This window comes from Oncorhynchus masou, chromosome 16 (genome assembly GCF_036934945.1).
Source record: "Oncorhynchus masou masou isolate Uvic2021 chromosome 16, UVic_Omas_1.1, whole genome shotgun sequence".
NCBI classification, from domain to species: domain Eukaryota; kingdom Metazoa; phylum Chordata; class Actinopteri; order Salmoniformes; family Salmonidae; genus Oncorhynchus; species Oncorhynchus masou.
In genome coordinates, this window is record NC_088227.1 from 46,536,026 (window position 1) to 46,561,445 (window position 25,420).

The 25,420-nt window shown below is 43.7% G+C and overlaps 1 protein-coding gene across 2 annotated transcripts; it reads right to left on the minus strand.

The window, feature by feature from the left end:
- Nucleotides 1-1,940: 1,940 nt before the first annotated feature.
- lratd1 (LRAT domain containing 1) lies at nucleotides 1,941-19,026 on the minus strand. Of its 2 annotated transcripts, XM_064991782.1 has the most exons (4): nucleotides 18,885-19,026; nucleotides 18,181-18,352; nucleotides 3,981-4,632; nucleotides 1,941-2,589 (listed from the first exon to the last, which is right to left on the minus strand). In XM_064991782.1, exons 2-4 carry the CDS (start codon nucleotides 18,307-18,309, stop codon nucleotides 2,465-2,467), a joined length of 906 nt encoding a protein of 301 aa, XP_064847854.1. In that variant the 5' UTR covers nucleotides 18,310-18,352; nucleotides 18,885-19,026; the 3' UTR covers nucleotides 1,941-2,464. The 2 variants fall into 2 exon arrangements, with proteins under 2 accessions (XP_064847854.1, XP_064847855.1); XM_064991783.1 differs by having other exon boundaries at nucleotides 2,499-4,632.
- Nucleotides 19,027-25,420: the final 6,394 nt, after the last annotated feature.

The window sequence follows — 25,420 nt, forward strand, 5'->3', positions numbered from 1 at the left end:
ACCTATTACCTGTTTTAGAGAAATGTAATCATTGAATATTGTAAAAGCTTTCATTGTCTGCTTATATGCCCCTGTTATTTATCATACGGTTCTGACTTAGTGTACAGGGAGAATACTGTAATGACCCAGGTTCTGAATTCTGTTGCTGTACATTTCAAAAGTGCTGAAAAAGTAGTTATATTGACTATGTCCGTCATCGCTTGCTCATCAATGTCTTAATTGAAATTAATTAATTGAAATTACGGATTGACTCTAATCCGCTCGTCGTCCCCTTTTGGCATAGTTTGTACATCTCAATTGTCAGTAGAAACCAAATTTGTTTAAGCAAGTCATCATATCAGCCATGTTTTTTTGAAAAGGCAGTAAATGCGTCTGAATGAACTGTTTTGCTGCCAGACAAGGCTCCGCTGATAGCCAGGTGTAGTGGTGGTAAGGAGTCACTCCATGGTGCTGCCAGACAAGGCTCCGCTGATAGCCAGGTGTAGTGGTGGTAAGGAGTCACTCCATGGTGCTGCCAGACAAGGCTCCGCTGATAACCAGGTGTAGTGGTGGTAAGGATTCACTGCATGGTGCTGCCAGACAAGGCTCCGCTGATAACCAGGTGTAGTGGTGGTAAGGATTCACTCCATGGTGCTGCCAGACAAGGCTCCGCTGATAACCAGGTGTAGTGGTGGTAAGGATTCACTGCATGGTGCTGCCAGACAAGGCTCCGCTGATAACCAGGTGTAGTGGTGGTAAGGATTCACTCCATGGTGCTGCCAGACAAGGCTCCGCTGATAACCAGGTGTAGTGGTGGTAAGGATTCACTCCATGGTGCTGCCAGACAAGGCTCCGCTGATAGCCAGGTGTAGTGGTGGTAAGGATTCACTGCATGGTGCTGCCAGACAAGGCTCCACTGATAACCAGGTGTAGTGGTGGTAAGGATTCACTGCATGGTGCTGCCAGACAAGGCTCCGCTGATAACCAGGTGTAGTGGTGGTAAGGATTCACTCCATGGTGCTGCCAGACAAGGCTCCGCTGATAACCAGGTGTAGTGGTGGTAAGGAGTCACTCCATGGTGCTGAAAACAAAGCTCTGCTGTCTGCATCAAAACACATCATTAAAAAAAAATAGTTTTCCCCACCGAGATTTACATTCTAAAATCGGCACTTTGTTTGACGCGTTCATTTTAAGAAATGTTTTTGTGATTGATTTATTATGTATGATCACCAAGTTGTGAGTGAAGAGAAGCCTAAGGTCTATTTGACTAGAGAAGTTGACTAAAATAGCCTATCGAATATAGAAAATTATAATCAAATGTATTTATAAAGCCATTTTTACATCAGCCTATGTCAAAGTGTTGATGCTAAAACCCCAAAACAAATAAATATTAAGTGTATTTTTTTCTCTACACCCCTGTGAAAAACAAGTTGTCCCACTTCTCTGCCTGACATACAAGGAAGCTGCCATTAAGCTACAGTGTCGGCTCCTCCCCCCATCAGTGTCGCCCCCTCCCCCATCAGTGTTGGCTCCTCCCCCCATCAGTGTCGGCTCCTCCCCCCATCAGTGTCGGCTCCTCCCCCATCAGTGTCCGCTGTACACCTCCCCCATCAGGCCCATTGCTTCTCACCACTATCCAGGCCAAGTAGCCCGCATCCTCTGAAGTGTCTGGGCTGGATAGCTCAGCCTCTGACTTCTCCATACAGGCTCCATCTGTTTTTAATCATCTCCATAGTCCCTACTGGTCACTATACGTTACTACCGGGGATAACCATTAGCCTGATGAATAATGCATAGCAGAGATGGGAGTGGGCTTCCTGGGTGAGACAGAGCCACACATGCTATAGGCTACATGAGCAATGATCCATTTGAATGTGTCCGTGTGTGTGTGTGTGTGAGAGAGAGAGAGAGAGAGCAAAGAATTCACACAATGATCTTTCAGACCAGAACCGTTATTCATATTGCAACCTCCTGTTTATTAGAACAGAAAATCAATCAGGGAGAAAGTAGTCACACACTCAAATACAAAAATATTATGGGACTCAAATCCAAACCAATCAATGTATGAATATAGCTTTCCAACCAAACACCGTGAGATAGGAGGTGGCTTCAACCAGGCCGGCAGATGCCAACGGGTGTCTGTCCATCCGTCCGTCTGTCTGTCTGGCTGGCTGTCCGTGTCTATCCATCTGGTTGTCTGTCAGTCCTTCTCTCCATCCGTCTGTCTGGTTGTCTGTCTGTCTGTCTGTCCATCCGTCTGTCTGTCTGTCTGTCCATCCATCTGGTTGTCTGTCAGTCCTCTCTGTCTGTCCATCCATCTGGCTGTCTATCCGTCTGTCTGTCTGTCTGGCTGGCTGTCTATCCATCTGGTTGTCTGTCCGTCCGTCCTTCTCTCTGTCCGTTTATCTGGTTGTCTGTCTGGTAGGCTACAACATGAATGGATGTATCTGTGTGTTCATTCAGTCCCAGGTTTTCTTAGGTAATGTTAAGCTAGGAGTAAAAAAATAAAACCGAGACTCCCCGGAGCAATCCAAGAAACATCTCTCCTTCTCAGTCCCGCTTTCTTTCTCTCTTTCTCTCTTACCGTAGTCTGCCGCAGCAGCATGTGCCCTATGCAGAAAGAGAGAAAAATAGACAGAGACAGACAGACAGACAGACAGACAGACAGACAGACAGACAGACAGACAGACAGACAGACAGACAGAGACAGAGAGACAGAGCGAGAGAGAGACAGAGCGAGACAGAGAGAGAGAGACAGCGAGAGAGAGAGAGAGACAGAATTCTGTTACCCTTAAAGAAATGAGTGAGTGGAGTCGTGTGCTATGTGGCTTTTAAAGGTACATGGTGACTTATCAGAGGTGGAGAGAAACCACTCTAACAAGCAAGAGCAGTTGTCAATGTCTACATGAAAATGGTTGAGTGTTATTTCCTGTTCTTCTCTTGGCAGGTTGACCACATCTGTCTCCTACAGAGTCACAGAGCATCGTCCTCGGTCTGCCTGCAGCATGATGATCACATCTGTCTCCTACAGAGCATCGTCCTTGGTCTGCCTGCAGCATGATGATCACATCTGTCTCCTACAGAGTCACAGAGCATCGTCCTCGGTCTGCCTGCAGCATGATGATCACATCTGTCTCCTACAGAGTCACAGAGCATCGTCCTCGGTCTGCCTGCAGCATGATGATCACATCTGTCTCCTACAGAGCATCGTCCTCGGTCTGCCTGCAGCATGATGATCACATCTGTCTCCTACAGAGCACCGTCCTCGGTCTGCCTGCAGCAGGTTGACCACATCTGTCTCCTACAGAGCATCGTCCTCGGTCTGCCTGCAGCATGATGATCACATCTGTCTCCTACAGAGCATCGTCCTCGGTCTGCCTGCAGCATGATGATCACATCTGTCTCCTACAGAGCACCGTCCTCGGTCTGCCTGCAGCATGATGATCACATCTGTCTCCTACAGAGTCACAGAGCATCGTCCTCGGTCTGCCTGCAGCAGGTTGACCACATCTGTCTCCTACAGAGCACCGTCCTCGGTCTGCCTGCAGCATGATGATCACATCTGTCTCCTACAGAGCATCGTCCTCGGTCTGCCTGCAGCATGATGATCACATCTGTCTCCTACAGAGTCACAGAGCATCGTCCTCGGTCTGCCTGCAGCATGATGATCACATCTGTCTCCTACAGAGTCACAGAGCATCGTCCTCGGTCTGCCTGCAGCATGATGATCACATCTGTCTCCTACAGAGTCACAGAGCATCGTCCTCGGTCTGCCTGCAGCATGATGATCACATCTGTCTCCTACAGAGTCACAGAGCATCGTCCTCGGTCTGCCCACAGTATTCCGACAGCCTACATACACAACAAGTCCTTCCTCTCTTTCGCTGTGTGTGAGTGTGAGTGTGAGTGTGTGTGTGTGTGTGTGTGTGTGTGGAGAAGAAAGAGAAGAGGTATAGGCCATCATTTTAATTAGAATTCCAAAATCAATCACTCCTTCCCACCGTTGACCCCTAAAGACAACTCTTTCAGAATCCCGCTGGCATCCACACGCCTGCGCTCCCAGATCATGTCTTCCAGGCTACGGAAGACCAGCGTGTGGGCGTGTCCACTCCGAGTCCCGACGTCAAAGTGCACCTTGAGAAAGTACTGCTGCGCCGCCGAGTGTGCCTCGCCTCCCTTCTTAAACTCCCGCTTCCCGAAGCGGCACCAAGCGGCGAAGCTCTCCGAGTTGGTCCAGCAGATCTCCCCGCTGTTCAGGCCGAGGTGCCCAGTGGCGTTCTGCACGACCAGGTTGGCAGGCAGCGGCCGGAAGCGGTAGCGGCTGTTCACTATCCGTCCACGCCGGCCCCGTCCAATCTCAGTCAGGCTGTCCTTCCGTATCTCCCCCTCATGCAGGTGTATCACCTGGTCGTTGAGCTCGTACACAGCCCAGTGAGGTGCCTGTGATGTGGATACTAGTTCCACAAGGTCCCCTGGCTTGCACATGGAGAGCAATGTTTTGGCGGAGTACACGTTCAAGTCCTGGTTTTCGCGGAGCTTGGAGAAGATGCATTCCTGGGAGCAGAATGCGGAGTACTCCAGCTCACTGACCGCCCCGGGGCTCTCCTGGCTGGCGCAAGGGTAACCTCCTCCTCCTCCTCCTCCGTCGTCCACCTGGAATCAAATCATCAATCAATCAAATCATCAATCAATCAAATGTATTTTCAATCAAATCAATCAAATGTGTTAGATATCCAACCTAAAACCCAAAGAACAGGCAAATAGAGTCTAAGTTTGTCATTAGTGTCGGGTCATTCGCGAATGAACAGCTCTTTTTTAATCTTTTTGGTAAACGTCGGGTACCGAATCCCATCGGTGATAGAGCCCTTCATTTGGCTCCCTGATTGGCAGACTGCTATACTGTTTCTTTGTAGCTCAAAACAATGCGTTTCTGCAGATAAATTACACATGATTCTCCTAAGAGGGTAAGTCCTCTCTGCAGAAACATAATGGGAAGATCTCGTCAATCTGGTTTGTGCTGATTTTTCTCAGTGCGTGAAAAAAAGAGTACTTTTTAATCTAATAATTTGGTAGAAATGTATTTAAACATGCATTTCATGATCTGACATAATGGTAGCCTGAGTAGGCCTACAAGCCCAGGGTTACAAGACCCCTCAAGCTACCAACTAGGGGCGGCAGGGTAGCCTAGTGGTTAGAGCGTTGTACTAGTAATCGGAAGGTTGTGAGTTCAGACCCCCGAGCTGACAAGGTACAAATCTGTTGTTCTGCCCCTGAACATGCAGTTAACCCACTGTTCCTAGGCCGTCATTGAAAATAATAATTTGTTCTTAACTGACCTGCCTGGTTAAATAAAGGTAAAAAAACAAACAATTTGACCCCAGTTGAGAGGCATATGTTTTATCATAGGCTAAAAGTAGTGTTTTCAATTATTCAAATAAATAATTGTTGAGACTTTCTATATCAATATGCACTATTTACAAATGCAAGTTATTTGGGGTCATTTTGACACCTAATTTTGCCTTTAGTAATTTGATCGATATTTGACCTCTATTTGTTTCTCTGGAGACATAATAACAAGTTATCCATCGGAGGAGATGGAGGGGAACTGTATCAGTGATTTAGACCAGATAGACAGATTATCTGTAGAGATACAGCTCCCCATGTCATCTCATGAGATTGGACTTTTCAATACAACGTATCGTATGACTGTGTAAAAAAAAAAACTAAATTAACTTTATGTGCATTTAAAAAATCTGGTAAAGATGGTCCTCCACTGGTATAAATACTTGATAGAACTGCAATACAGTACTCAAGATACACAGAGAGCTGTATTGGTGTAGAGGAGAAATAGACACAGCCGTGACGACGACCGAAGAGAATGCGGTCAACATTTGATGGTATTTCAGATCGGGTGAACAAAAGGTTCCTGTATGTAATCACACCATGACATCATAATGAAACACAGCTTTCATCCCGGAGAGTTACGTATTATGATGTTAATACAGAGAACCCCGCTGGCTGTATGGACGGGGACATCCAGAGAGAGCCACGATTACGTGAAACAGAGTATGTTACAGTCCCTGATGTCTCTCTGGAAGGAGATCCTCGCCCTGAGCTGGTCTACTTTAATTGTCCAGGGACTGAACATTAGCGAGTAACTCAGAAGTGGTGGATGGTGCTGAGTTGGACTAAAAGCCCTGTATTCTCAGTTGGCGGCGTCTCCCCCAGGATGAGTGGAAATGCCTTGGGGGGGGGGGGGTGTACGAAATGCCTTGGGGGGGGGGGGGGGGTGTACGAAATGCCTTGGGGGGGGGGGGGGGTGTACGAAATGCCTTGGGGGGGGGTGTACGAAATGCCTTGGGGGGTGGGGTGTACGAAATGCCTTGGGGGGAGGGGGTGTACGAAATGCCTTGGGGGGGGGGGGTGTATGAAATGCCTTGGGGGGGGGGTGTACGAAATGCCTTGGGGGGGGGGTGTACGAAATGCCTTGGGGGTGGGTGTACGAAATGCCTTGGGGGGGGTGTACGAAATGCCTTGGGGGGGGGTGTACGAACATGCCTTGGGGGGGGGGGTGTACGAACATGCCTTGGGGGGGGGGGTGTACGAACATGCCTTGGGGGGGTGTACGAACATGCCTTGGGGGGTGTACGAAATGCCTTGGGGGGTGTACGAAATGCCTTGGGGGTGTACGAAATGCCTTGGGGGGTGTACGAAATGCCTTGGGGGGTGTACGAAATGCCTTGGGGGGGTGTACGAAATGCCTTGGGGGGGTGTACAAACAAAGGATCCATTTCAGGAAAGTTGCATTTCTGGTCAAAATGCTGGTGAGCAAACTTATTTTTGGCTGTAAGTAATAATGCAACAATTAATGTAAGAAATAACACACAATAATACTGAGTTTACTGAATTTATCGAGTTTATAGGCAATACATTATAGCATATACATACATAACTAAATTATTATGGTTAAGTACCTCAATGGACAGTAAAGGAAATCACACTATAAACTATCATATTCATGTATGAATATCAGGGACTTATTTTTATTTCACCAGGCAAGTCAGTTAAGAACAAATTATTATTTTCAATGACGGCCTAGGAACAGTGGGTTAACTGCCTGGGCAGAACGACAGATTTTGTACCTTGTCAGCTCGAGGGTTTGAACTTGCAACCTCCCGGTTACTAGTCCAACGCTCTAACCACTAGGCTAATCCTAGTAAAAATTCCCTGTCTTGGGTCAGTTAGGATCACCACTTTATTTTAAGAATGTCAAATGTCAGAATGATAGGAGAGAATTATTTATTTCAGCTTTCATTTCTTTCATCACATTCCCAGAATTTTGGCCCATTCCTCCTGACAGAGCTGATGTAACTGAGTCAGGTTTGTAAGCCTCCTTGCGCGCATACACTTTTTCAGTTCTGCCCAAAAATGTTCTATGGGATTGAGGTCAGGGCTTTGTGATGACCACTCCAATACCTTGTCTTGGTTGTCCTTAAGCCATTTTGCCACAACTTTGGAAGTATGCTTGGGGTCATTGTTCATTTGGAAGACTCATTTACGACCGAGCTTTAACTTCCTGACTAATGTCTTGAGATGTTGCTTCAATATATCCACATCATTTTCCTGCCTCATGATGCCATCTATTTTGTGAAGTGCACCAGACCCTCCTGCAGCAAAGCACCCCCACAACATGATGCTGCCATCCCCGTGCTTCACGGTTGGGATGGTGTTCTTGGGCTTGCAAGCCTCCCCCTTTTTCCTCCAAACATAACAATGGTCATTATGGCCAAACAGTTCTATTTTTGGTTCATCAGACCAGAGGACATTTATCCAAAAAGTACGATCTTTGTCCCCATGTGCAGTTGTAAACCTTAGTCTGGCTTTTTATGGCGGTTTGGAACAGTGGTTTCTTCCTTGCTGAGCGGCCTTTCAGGTTATGTCGATATAGGACTAATTTTACTGTGGATATAGGTCCTCTGCTGTTGTTCTGGGATTCATTTGCACTTTCCGCACCAAAGTACGTTCATCTCTAGGAGACAGAACGCGTCTACTTCCTGAGCGGTATGACGGCTGCGTGGTCCCATGGTGTTTATACTTGCGTACTATTGTTTGTACAGATTAAAGTGGTAACTAAAGGCATTTGTAAATTGCTCCCAAGGACGAACCAGACTTGTGGAGGTCTACGAAAAAAATGAGGTCTAGGCTAATTTCTTTTGATTTTCCCATGATGTCAAGCTAAGAGGTACTGAGTTTGAAGGTAGGCCTTGAAATACACCCACTGGTACACCTCCAATTAACTCAAATTATGTAAATTAGCCTATTAGAAGCTTCTAAAGCCATGACATCATTTTCTGGAATTATCCAAGCTGTTTAAATGCACAGTCAATTTAGTGTATGTAAACTTCTGACCCACTGGAATTGTGATCCAGATAATTCTACGTTAACTTCTTGGAACTCTAGGGGCGCAATTTCATTTTTGGATGAAAAACGTTCCCGTTTTAAACAAGATATTTTGTCACAAAAAGATGCTCGACTATGCATATAATTGCTACTGTTCGAAAGAAAACACTCTGACGTGTCCAGAAATACAAAGATCTTCTCTGTGCGTGCCCTTTAACGTGAGCTTCAGGCAAAACCAAGATGAGATGGCATCCAGGAAATGACAAGGATTTTTGAGGCTCTGTCATGATCTCCTTATATGGCTGTGAACGCAAGAGGAATGAATCAACCCTCTCTGTCGTTTCCCCAAGGTGTCTGCAGCATTGTGACGTATTTGTAGGCAGATCATTGGAAGATTGACCATAACAGACCACATTTACCACGTGTCCGCCCGGTGTCCTGCGCCGAAATTGGTGCGCAAAAGTCACCTGCCAGTATTTTTCCAAGGAATACAGAGAGGAAAGCAAGCTTCCACGAACTGCATGTCAATGAAGAGATATGTGAAAAAACACCTTGAGGACTGATTCCAAACAACGTTTGCCATGTTTCGGTCGATATTGTGTAGTTAATCCGGAAAAAGTTTTACGTTGTAGGTGACTGCATTTTCGGTTCGTTTCAGTAGCCAGGCGCAATGTAGAAAACGGAACGATTTCTCCTACACACAGACGCTTTCAGGAAACACTGCGCATTTGGTATGTGACTGAGAGCCTCCTCATTGAAAACATCAGAAGCTCTTCAAAGGTAAATGATTTTATTTATTTGGTTATCTGGCTTTTGTGAAAATGTTGCGTGCTACATGCTACACAAAATGCTATGCTAGCTTTGCATACTCTTACACAAATTAGTCAATTTCTATGGTTCAAAAGCATATTTTGAAAATCTGAGATGACAGTGTTGTTAAGAAAAGGCTAAGCTTGAGAGCAAACGCATTATTTTAATTTTATTTGCGATTTTCAGAAATCGTTAACGTTGCGTTATGCTAATGAGCCTGAGGCTTTAGTCACGATCCCGGATCCGGGATGGGGAGTTTCAACAGGTTAAATAATCTGTCTGTAAACAATTGTTGGAAAAATTACTTGTCATGCACAATTCCAGTGGGGATAGGCGTCCTGTCAACGGGACAGTTGTAAATCATGCAGCGCGGTGTGTCACGATCGCAGATTTTAGAGAAACAACAAATGTCGGTACATGTAAGCGTCTTATATCAGCTGAAAGCTTAAATTCTTGTTAATATAACTGCACTGTCCAATTTGCAGTAGCTATCACTGTGAAGAAATGCCATGCTATTGCTTGCTCCTAACAACAAAACACTTTTTTTCACCGCGAAAGATTTGATATATTCACCTCTGAAGGTTACTTACATTCAGAAATCTTGCTCTGATTAATCATCCAAAGGGTCCCAGAGATGACATGAAGTGTCGTTTTGTTAGATAAAATTATTTTTCATATCGTAAAAAGGTCCATTTTGTATTTCCACTCATTTTTTTTGTTTCAACCAGTCAAATCACGTTCGTATTTATTCCTCAGAGATCCTAGAAGGTAACCAGACTTCACTATATCATTAGGGGTGTAGTATATCCTCCAAATTTGGTCAGAGAGTGGCGTCTCCATGGAGCACGGACGGTCTTCACTTGATTGACTGTAACTTTGTCAAATAAGCACCAATCGGGATCAAACAAAGCTAGCTAGATAGCCAATGAGCTGGGCTTTACGGGAGTATGCGGGAGTACAGGAAAACCCGTATCTGTTGCAAAATGTAGATGTTAACCTTGTGCGACAAGCCTTTTCCTTTTGGGCAAAATGTACAAGAATATGGAGAGTTATGAAGTTATGAAAACTGGGTGTTTTGCAAATGTTGAACTGACAATAGGGCTACTAATACTGGAAAAGTTAAATCAAAGTCCAAGTGTACAGATTTGACGATATTCTTGCAAAAAAATGTAATGAAAATGTCAAAGTCTTTGCCCAAATGTACCTGGGTGATTTCACATTAAATGTCACGGAGCTCACTCATACTTCAAGTTATCAGTCTGAAACTTTGCACCCACACTGCCTCCCTCTTGTGGACACCATCGGAATTACACACAGAGTGATGGCTAGAACTGGGACCTTTCTGTTGCATTTCAAAGATGGTGGTAGAAATAAAATAAAAAAACTGGTGTTTTTTTCTTTGTATTTTCTTCTCCCAGATCTATTGTGTTATATTCTCCGACATTCAATTCACATTTCCACAAACGTCAAAGTGTTTCCTTTCAAATGGTACTAAGAATATGCATATCCTTGCTTCAGGGCCTGAGCTACAGGAAGCTGGATTTGGGTATGTCATTTTAGGAAAATCAAAAAAAAAGGGGGGCTATCCCCAATTAACAAGAAATTTGTTTATTGGTTGAAAAACAAGTTTTACTGACTCCAACCCATGTATGTAAACGTCCAACTTTAACTGTATATACTGTATTCTAGTCATAATTAATCATATATAAATACTGCTGTACACACCTTTCTACTCATTTCCTGTCCATACTGTCTATACACACTTCCTATATAACTACTGTCTATACTGTCTATACACACTTCCTATATAACTACTGTCTATACACACTTCCTATATAACTACTGTCTATACACACTTCCTATATAACTACTGTCTATACACACTTCCTATATAACTACTGTCTATACACACTTCCTATATAACTACTGTCTATACACACTTCCTATATAACTACTGTCTATACACACTTCCTATATAACTACTGTCTATACACACTTCCTATATAACTACTGTCTATAAACACCATCCTATATAACTACTGTCTATAAACACCATCCTGTATAACTACTGTCTATACACACCATCCTGTATAACTACTGTCTATACACACCATCCTATATAACTACTGTCTATACTGTCTATACACACCATCCTATATAACTACTGTCTATACACACTTCCTATATAACTACTGTCTATACACACACCATCCTATATAACTACTGTCTATACACACACCATCCTATATAACCACTGTCTATACACACCATCCTATATAACTGTCTATACACACTTCCTATATAACTACTGTCTATACACACCATCCTATATAACTACTGTCTATACACACTTCCTATATAACTACTGTCTATACACACTTCCTATATAACTACTGTCTATACACACTTCCTATATAACTACTGTCTATACACACTTCCTATATAACTACTGTCTATACACACCATCCTGTATAACTACTGTCTATAAACACCATCCTGTATAACTACTGTCTATACACACCATCCTATATAACTACTGTCTATACACACCATCCTATATAACTACTGTCTATACTGTCTATACACACCATCCTATATAACTACTGTCTATACACACTTCCTATATAACTACTGTCTATACACACTTCCTATATAACAACTGTCTATACACACCATCCTATATAACAACTGTCTATACACACTTCCTATATAACTACTGTCTATACTGTCTATACACACCATCCTATATAACTACTGTCTATACACACCATCCTATATAACAACTGTCTATACACACCATCCTATATAACAACTGTCTATACACACTTCCTATATAACTACTGTCTATACTGTCTATACACACCATCCTATATAACTACTGTCTATAAACACCATCCTATATAGCTACTGTCTATACACACCATCCTGTATAACTACTGTCTATACACACCATCCAATATAACTACTGTCTATAAACACCATCCTATATAACTACTGTCTATACACACCATCCTATATAACTACTGTCTATAAACACCATCCTATATAGCTACTGTCTATACACACCATCCTATATAACTACTGTCTATACACACCATCCTATATAACTACTGTCTATACACACCATCCTATATAACTACTGTCTATACACACCATCCTATATAATTACTGTCTATACACACTTCCTATATAACTACTGTCTATACACACCATCCTATAGAACTACTGTCTATACACACACAGCATCCTATATAACTACTGTCTATACACACCCAGCATCCTATATAACTACTGTCTATACACACCATCCTATATAACTAATGTCTATAAACAACATCCTATATAGCTACTGTCTATACACACCATCCTGTATAACTACTGTCTATACACACCATCCTATATAACTACTGTCTATAAACACCATCCTGTATAACTACTGTCTATGCACACTTCCTATATAACTACTGTCTATACACACCATCCTGTATAACTACTGTCTATACACACCATCCTATATAACTACTGTCTATACACACCATCCTGTATAACTACTGTCTATACACACCATCCTATATAACTACTGTCTATACACACCATCCTATATAATTACTGTCTATACACACCATCCTATATAACTACTGTCTATACTGTCTATACACACCATCCTATATAACTACTGTCTATACACACCATCCTGTTTAACTACTGTCTACACTGTCTATACACACCCACCATCCTATATATAACTACTGTCTATACACACCCACCATCCTATATATAACTACTGTCTATACACACCCACCATCCTATATATAACTACTGTCTATACACACCCACCATCCTATATATAACTACTGTCTATACACACCCACCATCCTATATATAACTACTGTCTATACACACACACCATCCTATATATAACTACTGTCTATACACACACACCATCCTATTTATAACTACTGTCTATACACACACACCATCCTATATAACTACTGTCTATACACACACACACCATCCTTTATAACTACTGTCTATACACACACCATCCTATATAACTGCTGTCTATACACACACACCATCACCTTCCTAATATTGAGTTGGGCCCTCTTTTGCCCTCAGCCTCAAGTCATTGGACTCTACATCCTCTGAATGACACAATCCACGTCTGTCTCCAGGCTTAATAATCCTCCTCCCGCTCTGCGGTCTAAGGCGTCATTACAGACCCAGGTTCGATCTCAGGCCGTTTCACAGCCGGCCGTGACCGGGAGACCCAAGAGGCGGCGCACAATTGGCCCAGCGTCGTCCGGGTTAGGGGAGGGTTTGGACCAGCGTCATCCGGGTTAGGGGAGGGTTTGGCCCAGCTCTCGTCCGGGTTAGGGGAGGGTTTGGCCCAGCGTCGTCCGGGTTAGGGGAGGGTTTGGCCCAGCGTCACCCGGGTTAGGGGAGGGTTTGGCCCAGCGTCACCCGGGTTAGGGGAGGGTTTGGCCCAACGTCGTCCGGGTTAGGGGAGGGTTTGGCCCAACGTCGTCCGGGTTAGGGGAGGGTTTGGCCCAGCGTCGTCCGGGTTAGTGGAGGGTTTGGCCCAGCGTCGTCCGGGTTAGGGGAGGGTTTGGCCCAGCGTCGTCCGGGTTAGGGGAGGGTTTGGCCCAGCGTCGTCCGGGTTAGGGGAGGGTTTGGCCCAGCGTCGTCCGGGTTAGGGGAGGGCTTGGCCCAGCGTCGTCCGGGTTAGGGGAGGGTTTGGCCCAGCGTCGTCCGGGTTAGGGGAGGGTTTGGCCCAGCGTCGTCCGGGTTAGGGGAGGGTTTGGCCCAGCGTCGTCCGGGTTAGGGGAGGGTTTGGCCCAGCGTCGTCCGGGTTAGGGGAGGGTTTGGCCCAGCGTCGTCCGGGTTCGGGGAGGGTTTGGCACAGCGTCGTCCGGGTTCGGGGAGGGTTTGGCCCAGCGTCGTCCGGTTTAGGGGAGGGTTTGGTACAGTAAAATTTGATTTGATTAATCGGTGTGTATTCTCTGAAAAGTAGTTCTTTTCAGCCAAACATAATAAAGTATTTGAAAGCAGGTTTGTCTAATATGAAGCTGTAGATATCCTCAGAGGGTGGAAGGGGGGCCAAGTATCAGGGAATTTGACCAGATAGACAGATCATCTTGTCACGTTCGTTGTTGTGGATGAGACCAAGGCGCAGTGCGAGATGAATACATCTCCTTATTTAACGAAACGAAGAACACTCAAACAAACTTACAAAACAACCGTGACGCTATATATTATAAGTGCAGACACAGGCAACTAACACAGACAATCACCCACAAATTATCCAAGGAAAATGGCTGCCTAAATATGGTTCCCAATCAGAGACAACGATAAACAGCTGCCTCTAATTGAGAACCAATCTAGGCAACCATAGACATACAAAACACAGACTAGTAAAAAACAACCCTATAAACATACAAAAACCCAAGACAGGACAAAACACGACAAACAACACCCTGACCAAAATAATAAAGAAAACAAAGAATAATAAGGTCTGGGCGTGACACATCTGGAGAGATGGAACACCTTTATATATTTTATTTATACCTTTATTTATAAATGGTTTTATTTAACCTTTATTGAACCAGGCAAGTCAGTTAAGAACCAAATCTTATTTACAATGACGGCTTACCCCGGCTTAAACCCCACCCCCCCCTCCGTAACCCGGACGACGCTGGGCCAACTGTGCCGCCGCCCTATGGGATTCCCAATCACGGCCGGTTGTGATACAGCCCGGGATCGAACCAGGGTGTCTGTAGTGACGCCACTAGCACTGAGATGCAGTGCCTTAGACCGCTGAACCAGGGTCTGTAGTGACGCCACTAGCACTGAGATGCAGTGTCTTAGACCACTGAACCAGGGTCTGTAGTGACTCCTCTAGCACTGAGATGCAGTGCCTTAGACTGCTGAACCAGGGTCTGTAGTGACGCCACTAGCACTGAGATGCAGTGCCTTAGACCGCTGAACCAGGGTCTGTAGTGACTCCTCTAGCACTGAGATGCAGTGTCTTAGACCTCTGTACCAGGGTGTCTGTAGTGACGCCTCCTGCACTGAGATGCAGTGTCTTAGACCGCTGAACCAGGGTGTCTGTAGTGACTCCTCTAGCACTGAGATGCAGTGCCTTAGACCGCTGAACCAGGGTCTATAGTGACGCCTCTAACACTGAGATGCAGTGCCTTAGACCGCTGAACCAGGGTCTGTAGTGACGCCTCTAGCACTGTGATGCAGTGCCTTAGACCACTGCACCAGGGTCTGTAGTGACTCCTCTAGCACTGAGATGCAGTGCCTTAGACCGCTGAACCAGGGTCTGTAGTGACGCCTCTAGCACTGAGATGCAGTGCCTTAGACCTATGAACCAGGGTGTCTGTAGTGACTCCTCTAGCCCTGAGATGCAGTGTCTTAGACCTCTGAACCAGGGTCTGTAGTGACGCCTCTAACACTGAGATGCAGTGTCTTAGACCTCTGAACCAGGGTCTGTAGTGACGCCTCTAACACTGAGATGCAGTGTCTTAGACCTCTGAACCAGGGTCTGTAGTGACGCCTCTAACACTGAGATGCAGTGTCTTAGACCTCTGAACCAGGGTCTGTAGTGACGCCTCTAACACTGAGATGCAGTGTCTTAGACCTCTGAACCAGGGTCTGTAGTGACACCTCTAGCACTGAGATGCAGTGCCTTAGACCTCTGAACCAGGGTGTCTGTAGTGACGCCTCTAGCACTGAGATGCAGTGCCTTAGACCGCTGAACCAGGGTCTATAGTGACTCCTCTAACACTGAGATGCAGTGCCTTAGACCGCTGAACCAGGGTGTCTGTAGTGACGCCTCTAGCACTGAGATGCAGTGCCTTAGACCTCTGCACCAGGGTCTGTAGTGACGCCTCTAGCACTGAGATGCAGTGTCTTAGACCGCTGAACCAGGGTCTGTAGTGACGCCTCTAGCACTGAGATGCAGTGCCTTAGACCGCTGAACCAGGGTGTCTGTAGTGACACCTCTAGCACTGAGATGCAGTGCCTTAGACCGCTGAACCAGGGTCTGTAGTGACGCCTCTAGCACTGAGATGCAGTGTCTTAGACCGCTGAACCAGGGTCTATAGTGACGCCTCTAGCACTGAGATGCAGTGCCTTAGACCTCTGAACCAGGGTCTGTAGTGACGCCTCTAACACTGAGATGCAGTGTCTTAGACCTCTGTACCAGGGTCTGTAGTGACTCCTCTAGCACTGAGATGCAGTGTCTTAGACCTCTGTACCAGGGTCTGTAGTGACTCCTCTAACACTGAGATGCAGTGTCTTAGACCTCTGAACCAGGGTCTGTAGTGACGCCTCTAGCACTGAGATGCAGTGTCTTAGACCTCTGAACCAGGGTCTGTAGTGACGCCTCTAGCACTGAGATGCAGTGTCTTAGACCTCTGAACCAGGGTCTGTAGTGACGCCTCTAGCACTGAGATGCAGTGTCTTAGACCTCTGAACCAGGGTCTGTAGTGACGCCTCTAACACTGAGATGCAGTGTCTTAGACCTCTGAACCAGGGTCTGTAGTGACGCCTCTAACACTGAGATGCAGTGTCTTAGACCTCTGTACCAGGGTCTGTAGTGACTCCTCTAACACTGAGATGCAGTGTCTTAGACCTCTGTACCAGGGTCTGTAGTGACGCCTCTAGCACTGAGATGCAGTGTCTTAGACCGCTGAACCAGGGTCTGTAGTGACGCCTCTAGCACTGAGATGCAGTGTCTTAGACCGCTGAACCAGGGTCTGTAGTGACGCCTCTAGCACTGAGATGCAGTGTCTTAGACCGCTGCGCCACCCAGGAGCCCCATTTGTCATACATAGATAGTCATAACCATGGGCGCGTACCTAAGCTAGGGATGACTGTGTACACATCACCTTAGATATATGCAGCTCATACAAGTCTGTCAGCAGTAGGAAAACTTGGTAGAACTGGAGACCAGAAACCAGCTTCCCTCTGAATTGACATAGTGCTGTATTGGTGTGTATTCTCAGAAAAATAGGACAATGTGTTAGAAATACCAGATGTGCAAAACTATCCGCCAATATTATATATGTGCAACTTGTTATGATAATAGGGTGACATATCATTTGGTTCAGAAGTGACTTACATGATGTGGACATTTGGTTTCAAGTGAGTTACAAGATGTGGACCTTTGGATTGAAGTGAGTTACAAGATGTGGACCTTTGGATTGAAGTGAGTTACAAGATGTGGACCTTTGGATTGAAGTGAGTTACAAGATGTGGACCTTTGGATTGAAGTGAGTTACAAGATGTGGACCTTTGGATTGAAGTGAGTTACAAGATGTGGACCTTTGGATTGAAGTGAGTTACAAGATGTGGACCTTTGGATTGAAGTGAGTTACAAGATGTGGACCTTTGGATTGAAGTGAGTTACAAGATGTGGACCTTTGGATTGAAGTGAGTTACAAGATGTGGACCTTAGGATTGAAGGGAGTTACAAGATGTGGACCTGCTTCGTGGAATATGCTGCCACAACCCCTACCACTGATTGTTCCACTAACAGTGATGTAAACGCTGGCTGTTGGGTAAATCAGAGAACGATGCCATATGTTTAGTCGATGTCTCTAAGGATCAGTTTTTGAAGTGAATTGAATGCCGTTTCTCGTCAGTAAAATGAAGTACATTGCAGATGTTGGTGTACATGCCCCTTTAAAATGCAGTAGTTTTTACCCCATGATTATTTTACAATTATTATTTACCCTAAAATTATTTTGACAGAATATGCTAATTAATAAGATATACATAGATATTTTACTATCATTTTTTTCTTTCTTCCCCGTAATAGTTTATTATTGTGGTCAAATTGACCCCGGTTGGTAAATAGTGTGTTACAATATGTTGGTAGGTTGAGGGTTAAAGCGATGCCAATTTGTTTCCAACGTGGTCCCCAGTGGAATACACACAAGACAGACAACACTAAATGATATACAAATAAGTAATATCCACCTCTTCCTCTTCGTCGGAGAAGAAGTAAGCTACGCCGACCCTGAGCTCCTCTTTCTCCACTCCGGACGGATCGCCGGTTGGCAGCTCGCTGTAGCTGAGATGGGTGATACGGTCCAAGTGGTTGCCCATCAATGACGAGGCCCCGACAGAGGAGAGGCATGGAATACGGTGTCTGGGGTCGGGAGGGAAGGAAAGAGGGAGAGAAGGGGACAGATATGTTACTGTGGGGAAAGAACAGACAAAACCCAACAGACAATAGGCTCCAGTACACAACTCCGGTCGGCTTTCAGCTACACAGAATCACAGCGGTATCCAGTACATTCATGTAACAGTCAACAGCCACATAGATGATCAACACTCGAGTTATTGAGCCCAGTTCGCTTGAAAGACGAGAAAACAATCAATGATTTAGTCCGTGGCTCTCATCACATGCCTTTAGCTAATCATACCCTCTGGTGGACTGAATGATAAAATAGCAGCGCTGGATAGAGAGAGAAAGAGAGAGAGAGAAAGATAGAGAGAGAGAAAGAGAGAGGGGCAGGTGAAATCTCCAGTCTTCCACGGAGAAGAGAAGTGCGCGCCGACTGAATGCTTCAGATGTATCATCCTTGATCAGTTTGGATGCACCGCGGGGGAAAAAATAAAGGCTAATTTAGAGGCCATAATGCACCAGGGAAAAACACCGGAGTAATAGAAGCAGTTACCCAGGGAACGGTTATATATCCTGTTGTTCCATCAGTGCCGCGGGCTCCACGGTCTTCTCTACTCCCTCCCTGTCCCTCTCTTCTATTTCTCCGTTCGTTCTCTCTCTCTTCTTCCCCTCTGTACTCACGCAGCCCTGTGTGCTTTACTAGTGTTTTCTCAACCTCGCGTCTTTAAGTAACTCGGAGAGCTCCGCCTTCAGCCGCAACATCTGCCCTTTGACGCAGCCCATTGGTCTAGGGGCACTTTCCTGTCCCTGCTCGGCCAATCAGAAAGGCCAATCCTCACGTCATTCAAGCCAGCCTCCAATAGTGTGGGCGTAGAGCAACGCGTGGTGATTGGGATTCGTTAAGGGCCCTACACACTTCAGGTAAACTACCCATACACAGCAACGGAGCGTTGCTTTCACCCTGGCTGTGTATACTTTTTTTGCGGTCTTTACTGTGGCGTGGTTTTGTTGTCGGAGGAATGAAGAATACTAGACAGACAGAGGTGTGATTGTTGCTGTTGTCAGAGGAAATGAAGAATACTAGACAGACAGAGGTGTGATTGTTGCTGTTGTCGGAGGAAATGAAGAATACTAGACAGACAGAGGTGTGATTGTTGCTGTTGTCAGAGGAAATGAAGAATACTAGACAGACAGAGGTGTGATTGTTGCTGTTGTCAGAGGAAATGAAGAATACTAGACAGACAGAGGTGTGATTGTTGCTGTTGTCAGAGGAAATGAAGAATACTAGACAGAGGTGTGATTGTTGCTGTCGTTGTTATAGGGAGGTGGAAGCCTGACAGAGAGGCTAAGAAACATGTTGCTACTATATTATATTACCTCACTAACATGCTGCTACTATAGTATATTACCTCACTAACATGTGCTACTATAGTATATTACCTCACTAACATGCTGCTACTATAGTATATCACCTCACTAACATGCTGCTACTATAGTATATTACCTCACTAACATGCTGCTACTATAGTATATTACCTCACTAACATGTGCTACTATAGTATATTACCTCACTAACATGCTGCTACTATAGTATATTACCTCACTAACATCCTACTACTATATAATATTACCTCACTAACATGCTGCTACTATAGTATATTACCTCACTAACATGCTGCTACTATAGTATATCACCTCACTAACATGCTGCTACTATAGTATATTACCTCACTAACATGCTGCTACTATAGTATATTACCTCACTAACATGTGCTACTATAGTATATTACCTCACTAACATGCTGCTACTATAGTATATTACCTCACTAACATCCTACTACTATATAATATTACCTCACTGACATGCTGCTACTATAGTATATTACCTCACTAACATGCTGCTACTATAGTATATTACCTCACTAACATGCTGCTACTATAGTATATTACCTCACTAACATGCTGCTACTATAGTATATTACCTCACTAACATGCTACTACTATTGTATATTACCTCACTAACATGCTGCTACTATAGTATATTATCTCACTAACATGCTGCTGCTATAGTATATTACCTCACTAACATGCTGCTACTATAGTATATTACCTCACTAACATGCTGCTACTATAGTATATTATCTCACTAACATGCTGCTGCTATATTATATTACCTCACTAACATGCTGCTACTATAGTATATTACCTCACTAACATGCTGTTACTATAGTATATTACCTCACTAACATGCTGCTACTATAGTATATTACCTCACTAACATGCTGCTACTATAGTATATTACCTCACTAACATGCTGCTACTATAGTATATTACCTCACTAACATGCTGCTACTATAGTATATTACCTCACTAACATCCTACTACTATAGTATATTACCTCACTAACATGCTGCTACTATATTATATTACCTCACTAACATGCTGCTACTATAGTATATTACCTCACTAACATGCTACTACTATAGTATATTACCTCACTAACATGCTGCTACTATAGTATATTACCTCACTAACATGCTGTTACTATAGTATATTACCTCACTAACATGCTACTACTATAGTATATTACCTCACTAACATGCTGCTGCTATATTATATTACCTCACTAACATGCTGCTACTATAGTATTTTACCTCACTAACATGCTGCTACTATAGTATATTACCTCACTAACATGCTACTACTATAGTATATTACCTCACTAACATCCTACTACTATATAATATTACCTCACTAACATGCTGCTACTATAGTATATTACCTCACTAACATGCTGCTACTATAGTATATTACCTCACTAACATGCTGCTACTATAGTATATTACCTCACTAACATCCTACTACTATAGTATATTACCTCACTAACATGCTGCTACTATAGTATATCACCTCACTAACATGCTGCTACTATAGTATATTACCTCACTAACATGCTGCTACTATAGTATATTACCTCACTAACATCCTACTACTATAGTATATTACCTCACTAACATGCTGCTACTATAGTATATCACCTCACTAACATGCTGCTACTATAGTATATTACCTCACTAACATGCTGCTGCTATATTATATTACCTCACTAACATGCTGCTACTATAGTATATTACCTCACTAACATGCTGCTACTATAGTATATTACCTCACTAACATGCTGCTACTATAGTATATTACCTGCTGCTATTGTCACCCTGATCTGGTTCACCTGTCTTTGTGCTGGTCTCCACCCTCCTCCAGGTGTCTCCCATCTTCCTCATTATCCCCAGTGTATTTATACCTGTGTTCTCTGTTTGTCTGTTGGTAGTTCTTCTTGTCTTGTCAGGTCTTACCAGCATGTTTTCCCATCTCCCTGCCTTCTCAACTTCTGTTCCCTTGTTTCCCCGGTTCTGACCATTCTGCCTGCCCTGACTCTGAGCCTGCCTTCCGTTCTGTACCTGCCTGACTCTGACCCATTTACAAACCTCTACAATATTATATTACCTTGCTAACATGCTGCTACAATAGGCTACAATCATACACCAAGGGACTTACTGTACTAAATATGACCTGCTATATTACAATTTAAAACAACACATTACAATACAATACCAAACATCACTGTACAATATAAAATAATACATTGCAATACATTACAATATAAAACAATACAATACAAAGTAAAACAATATAACACTATACATTACAATACAATACATTGCAATATAAAACAATACAATACAAAGTAAAACAATATAACACTATACATTACAATACAATACATTGCAATATAAAACAATACAAAATAAAACAATATAAAACTATACATTACAATACAATACATTGCAATATAAAACAATACAATACAAAATAAAACAATATAAAACTATACATTACAATACAATACAATGCAATACATTGCAATACATTGCAATAGAATACAATACAATACATTGCAATACAATACAATACAATACATTACAATACATTGCAATAGAATACAATACAATACATTACAATAAACTACAATACAATGGAATACAATACAATGCAATACAATACATTACAATACACTACAATACAATGCAATACAATACATTACAATACACTACAATACAATGGAATACAATACATTACAATACACTACAATACAATGGAATACAATACATTACAATACAATTCATTGGAATACATCAAAATACAATACAAAATAATAAAATAGAAAACAATAAAATATTACATACACCAAGGGATTGTAGTTACTAAATAGATTAAGTAGGAATAGTTGCTGTTATACAATGTATATTATTATAATGTAATATTGCCCTAGGCTGCCTGTCCATCTGTGAAACAACACATTGAAATAATATTATATATTCTAGCTGTGTGTGTGTGCGTTTCCCAAGGAAACGAAAAAACACACGGTTGATATTTGATGGTGCGTGACATTGAAAAGGCTTCAGATATTACCCTTATCCAGGGCTGTAGAAAAATGGAGTGCTGGATGGAGAGAGAGAGGTAAAGAGAGAGAACAGAAACATTTTCTGGTTCCAGGAGGGGTGGTCATCTCTCTCTCGCTCTCTCTCTCGCTCTCTCTCTGTGTCTCTCTGTGTCTCTCTGTGTCTCTCTGTGTCTCTCTCTCTCTCTCTCTCTCTCTCTCTCTCTCTCTCTCTCTCTCTCTCTCTCTCTCTCTCTCTCTCTCCTCTCTCTCTCTCTCCCTCTCTCTCTCTCTCTCTCTCTCTCTCTCTCTCTCTCTCTATATATATATATATATAAATTAGAAATATATATATAAATTAGAAATATATGTATGTATATATATATATATATATATATATATATATATATATATATATATATAAATTAGAAATATATATGGAACTGTCCATGGTGTTAAATCTGTTATATAAATCTATTGGGGTGACGCAGATTTTTAAGGGTTGCCCATACCAGGCGTGAATTTGGGATCTCTGCCTCACAAACACAGGTGACCGCCCTACTCAATGTATATATGTATATGTATATGAATATGTATATATTCCATTAAAAAAACAGCCGTTTCCAGCTACAATAGTCATTTACAACATTAACAATGTCTTCACTGTATTTCATGTTACTTTAATGGACACTAACATTTCAATGGACAAAAAAAATGTGCTTTTCTTTCAAAAACAAGGACATTTCTAAGTGACCCCAAACTTTTGAGCGGTAGTGTGTAGAAACATCTCAAGACATCAGTCAGGCAGTTGGGTCACAAATGGGTCTTCCAAATGGGTCTTCCAAATGGACAATGACCCCAAGCATACTTCCAAAGTTGTGGAAAAATGGCTTAAGGACAACAAAGTCAAGCTATTGGAGTGGCCATCACAAAGCCCTGACCTCAATCCTGTAGAAAATTTGTGGGCAGAACTGAAAAAGCATGTGCGAGCAAGGAGGCCTACACTTCTGACTCAGTTACACCAGATCTGTCAGGAGGAATGGGCCAAAATTCACCCAACTTATTGTGGGAAGCTTGTGGAAGGCTACCCGAAACATTTGATCCAAGTTAAACAATTTAATGGCAATTATACCAAATACTAATTGAGTGTATGTAAACTTCTGACCCACTGAGAATGTGATGAAAGAAATAAAATATTAAATAAATCATTCTCTTTACTATAATTCTGACATTTCACATTCTTAAAATAAAGCGGTGATCCTTGGACCTCTCGTGGTGGGGGCTCCCATCTGTTGGGTGAAATAGTGGAGGAGGAAGCAAAGGCATTTAAATGGATTCTCTTCATATGTGTCCGGGACGGACAATCGGGAATCGCTGACCAGGGCGGACTGCTGGATGGGCTGGGGTGCTGGCTCGCTGGGTCGACTGGTGGTAGAGAATCCTCAGCTAATTGGAGGTGATGCACCTTGGGTAATGTCGAGGCGTTGAGGAACCGTCCCCAGTTGCGCCAGCTAGTCGTGGTGTTGGTCGAGGTAGGTGTCACTGTTCGCCGACCATTTGGGAGATGTCTTAATTACATGCTGCTTCCGTTTGTTGAGGCTATTCTGTAACGGAGACGCAGGGAGTCAGGAAGCAGGAAGCAGGAAGCAGGAAGCAGGAAGCAGGAAGCAGTTGGTGAGTTTCATAATAACGAACATGGAGAGATATAAAGAAGAGACTGGACAAGCAAACAGAACCAAGTGAGGGAACTTAACGATGTCATCTTTGTCCTCGAGTTCGGGGAAACAGGAATCTCATAAAATATCGGTGTCCAGTTGCCAGGTGGTCTGAATATGTTGACTTTTTTTGCTCCATAAAGTAAGCCACCATGCAGTACTTCAGCCACCATGCGGTACTTCAGCCACCATGCAGTATTTCAACCACCATGCAGTACTGCAGCCACCATGCAGTACTTCAGCCACCATGCAGTACTTCAGCCACCAAGCAGTACTTCAGCCACCATGCAGTACTTCAGCCACCATGCAGTACTTCAGCCACCATGCAGTACTTCAGCCACCATGCAGTACTTCAGACACCATGCAGTACTTCAGCCACCATGATGTCAGCCACCATGCAGTACTTCAGCCACCATGCAGTACTTCAGCCACCATGCAGTACTTCAGCCACCATGCAGTAAGCCACCATGCAGTACTTCAGCCACCATGCAGTACTTCAGCCACCATGCAGTACTTCAGCCACCATGCAGTACTTCAGCCACCATGCAGTACTTCAGCCAACATGCAGTACTTCAGCCACCATGCAGTACTTCAGCCACCATGCAGTATTTCAACCACCATGCAGTACCTAAGCCACCATGCAGTACTTCAGCCACCATGCAGTACTTCAGCCACCATGATGTCAGCCACCATGCAGTACTTCAGTCACCATGCAGTACTTCAGCCAACATGCAGTACTTCAGCCACCATGCAGTACTTCAGCCACCATGCAGTACTTCAGCCACCATGCAGTACTTCAGCCACCATGCAGTACTTCAGCCACCATGCAGTACTTCAGCCACCATGCAGTACTTCAGCCACCATGCGGTACTTCAGCCACCATGCGGTATTTCAACCACCATGCGGTACTTCAGCCACCATGCGGTACTTCAGCCA

What these genes read in the sequence shown, in the direction of transcription:
- lratd1 (XM_064991782.1), bottom strand. Translation starts at nt 18,309, where the DNA reads ATGGGCAACCACTTGGACCGTATCACCCATCTCAGCTACAGCGAGCTG. An exon ending in TCTCCGACGAAGAGGAAGAG is followed by an intron (nt 4,633 to 18,180) that starts GTGGATATTACT and finishes ATTTGATTCCAG; the next exon opens with GTGGACGACGGAGGAGGAGG. An exon ending in GTTGTCTTTAGGGGTCAACG is followed by an intron (nt 2,590 to 3,980) that starts GTGGGAAGGAGT and finishes CTTTCTGCATAG; the next exon opens with GGCACATGCTGCTGCGGCAG.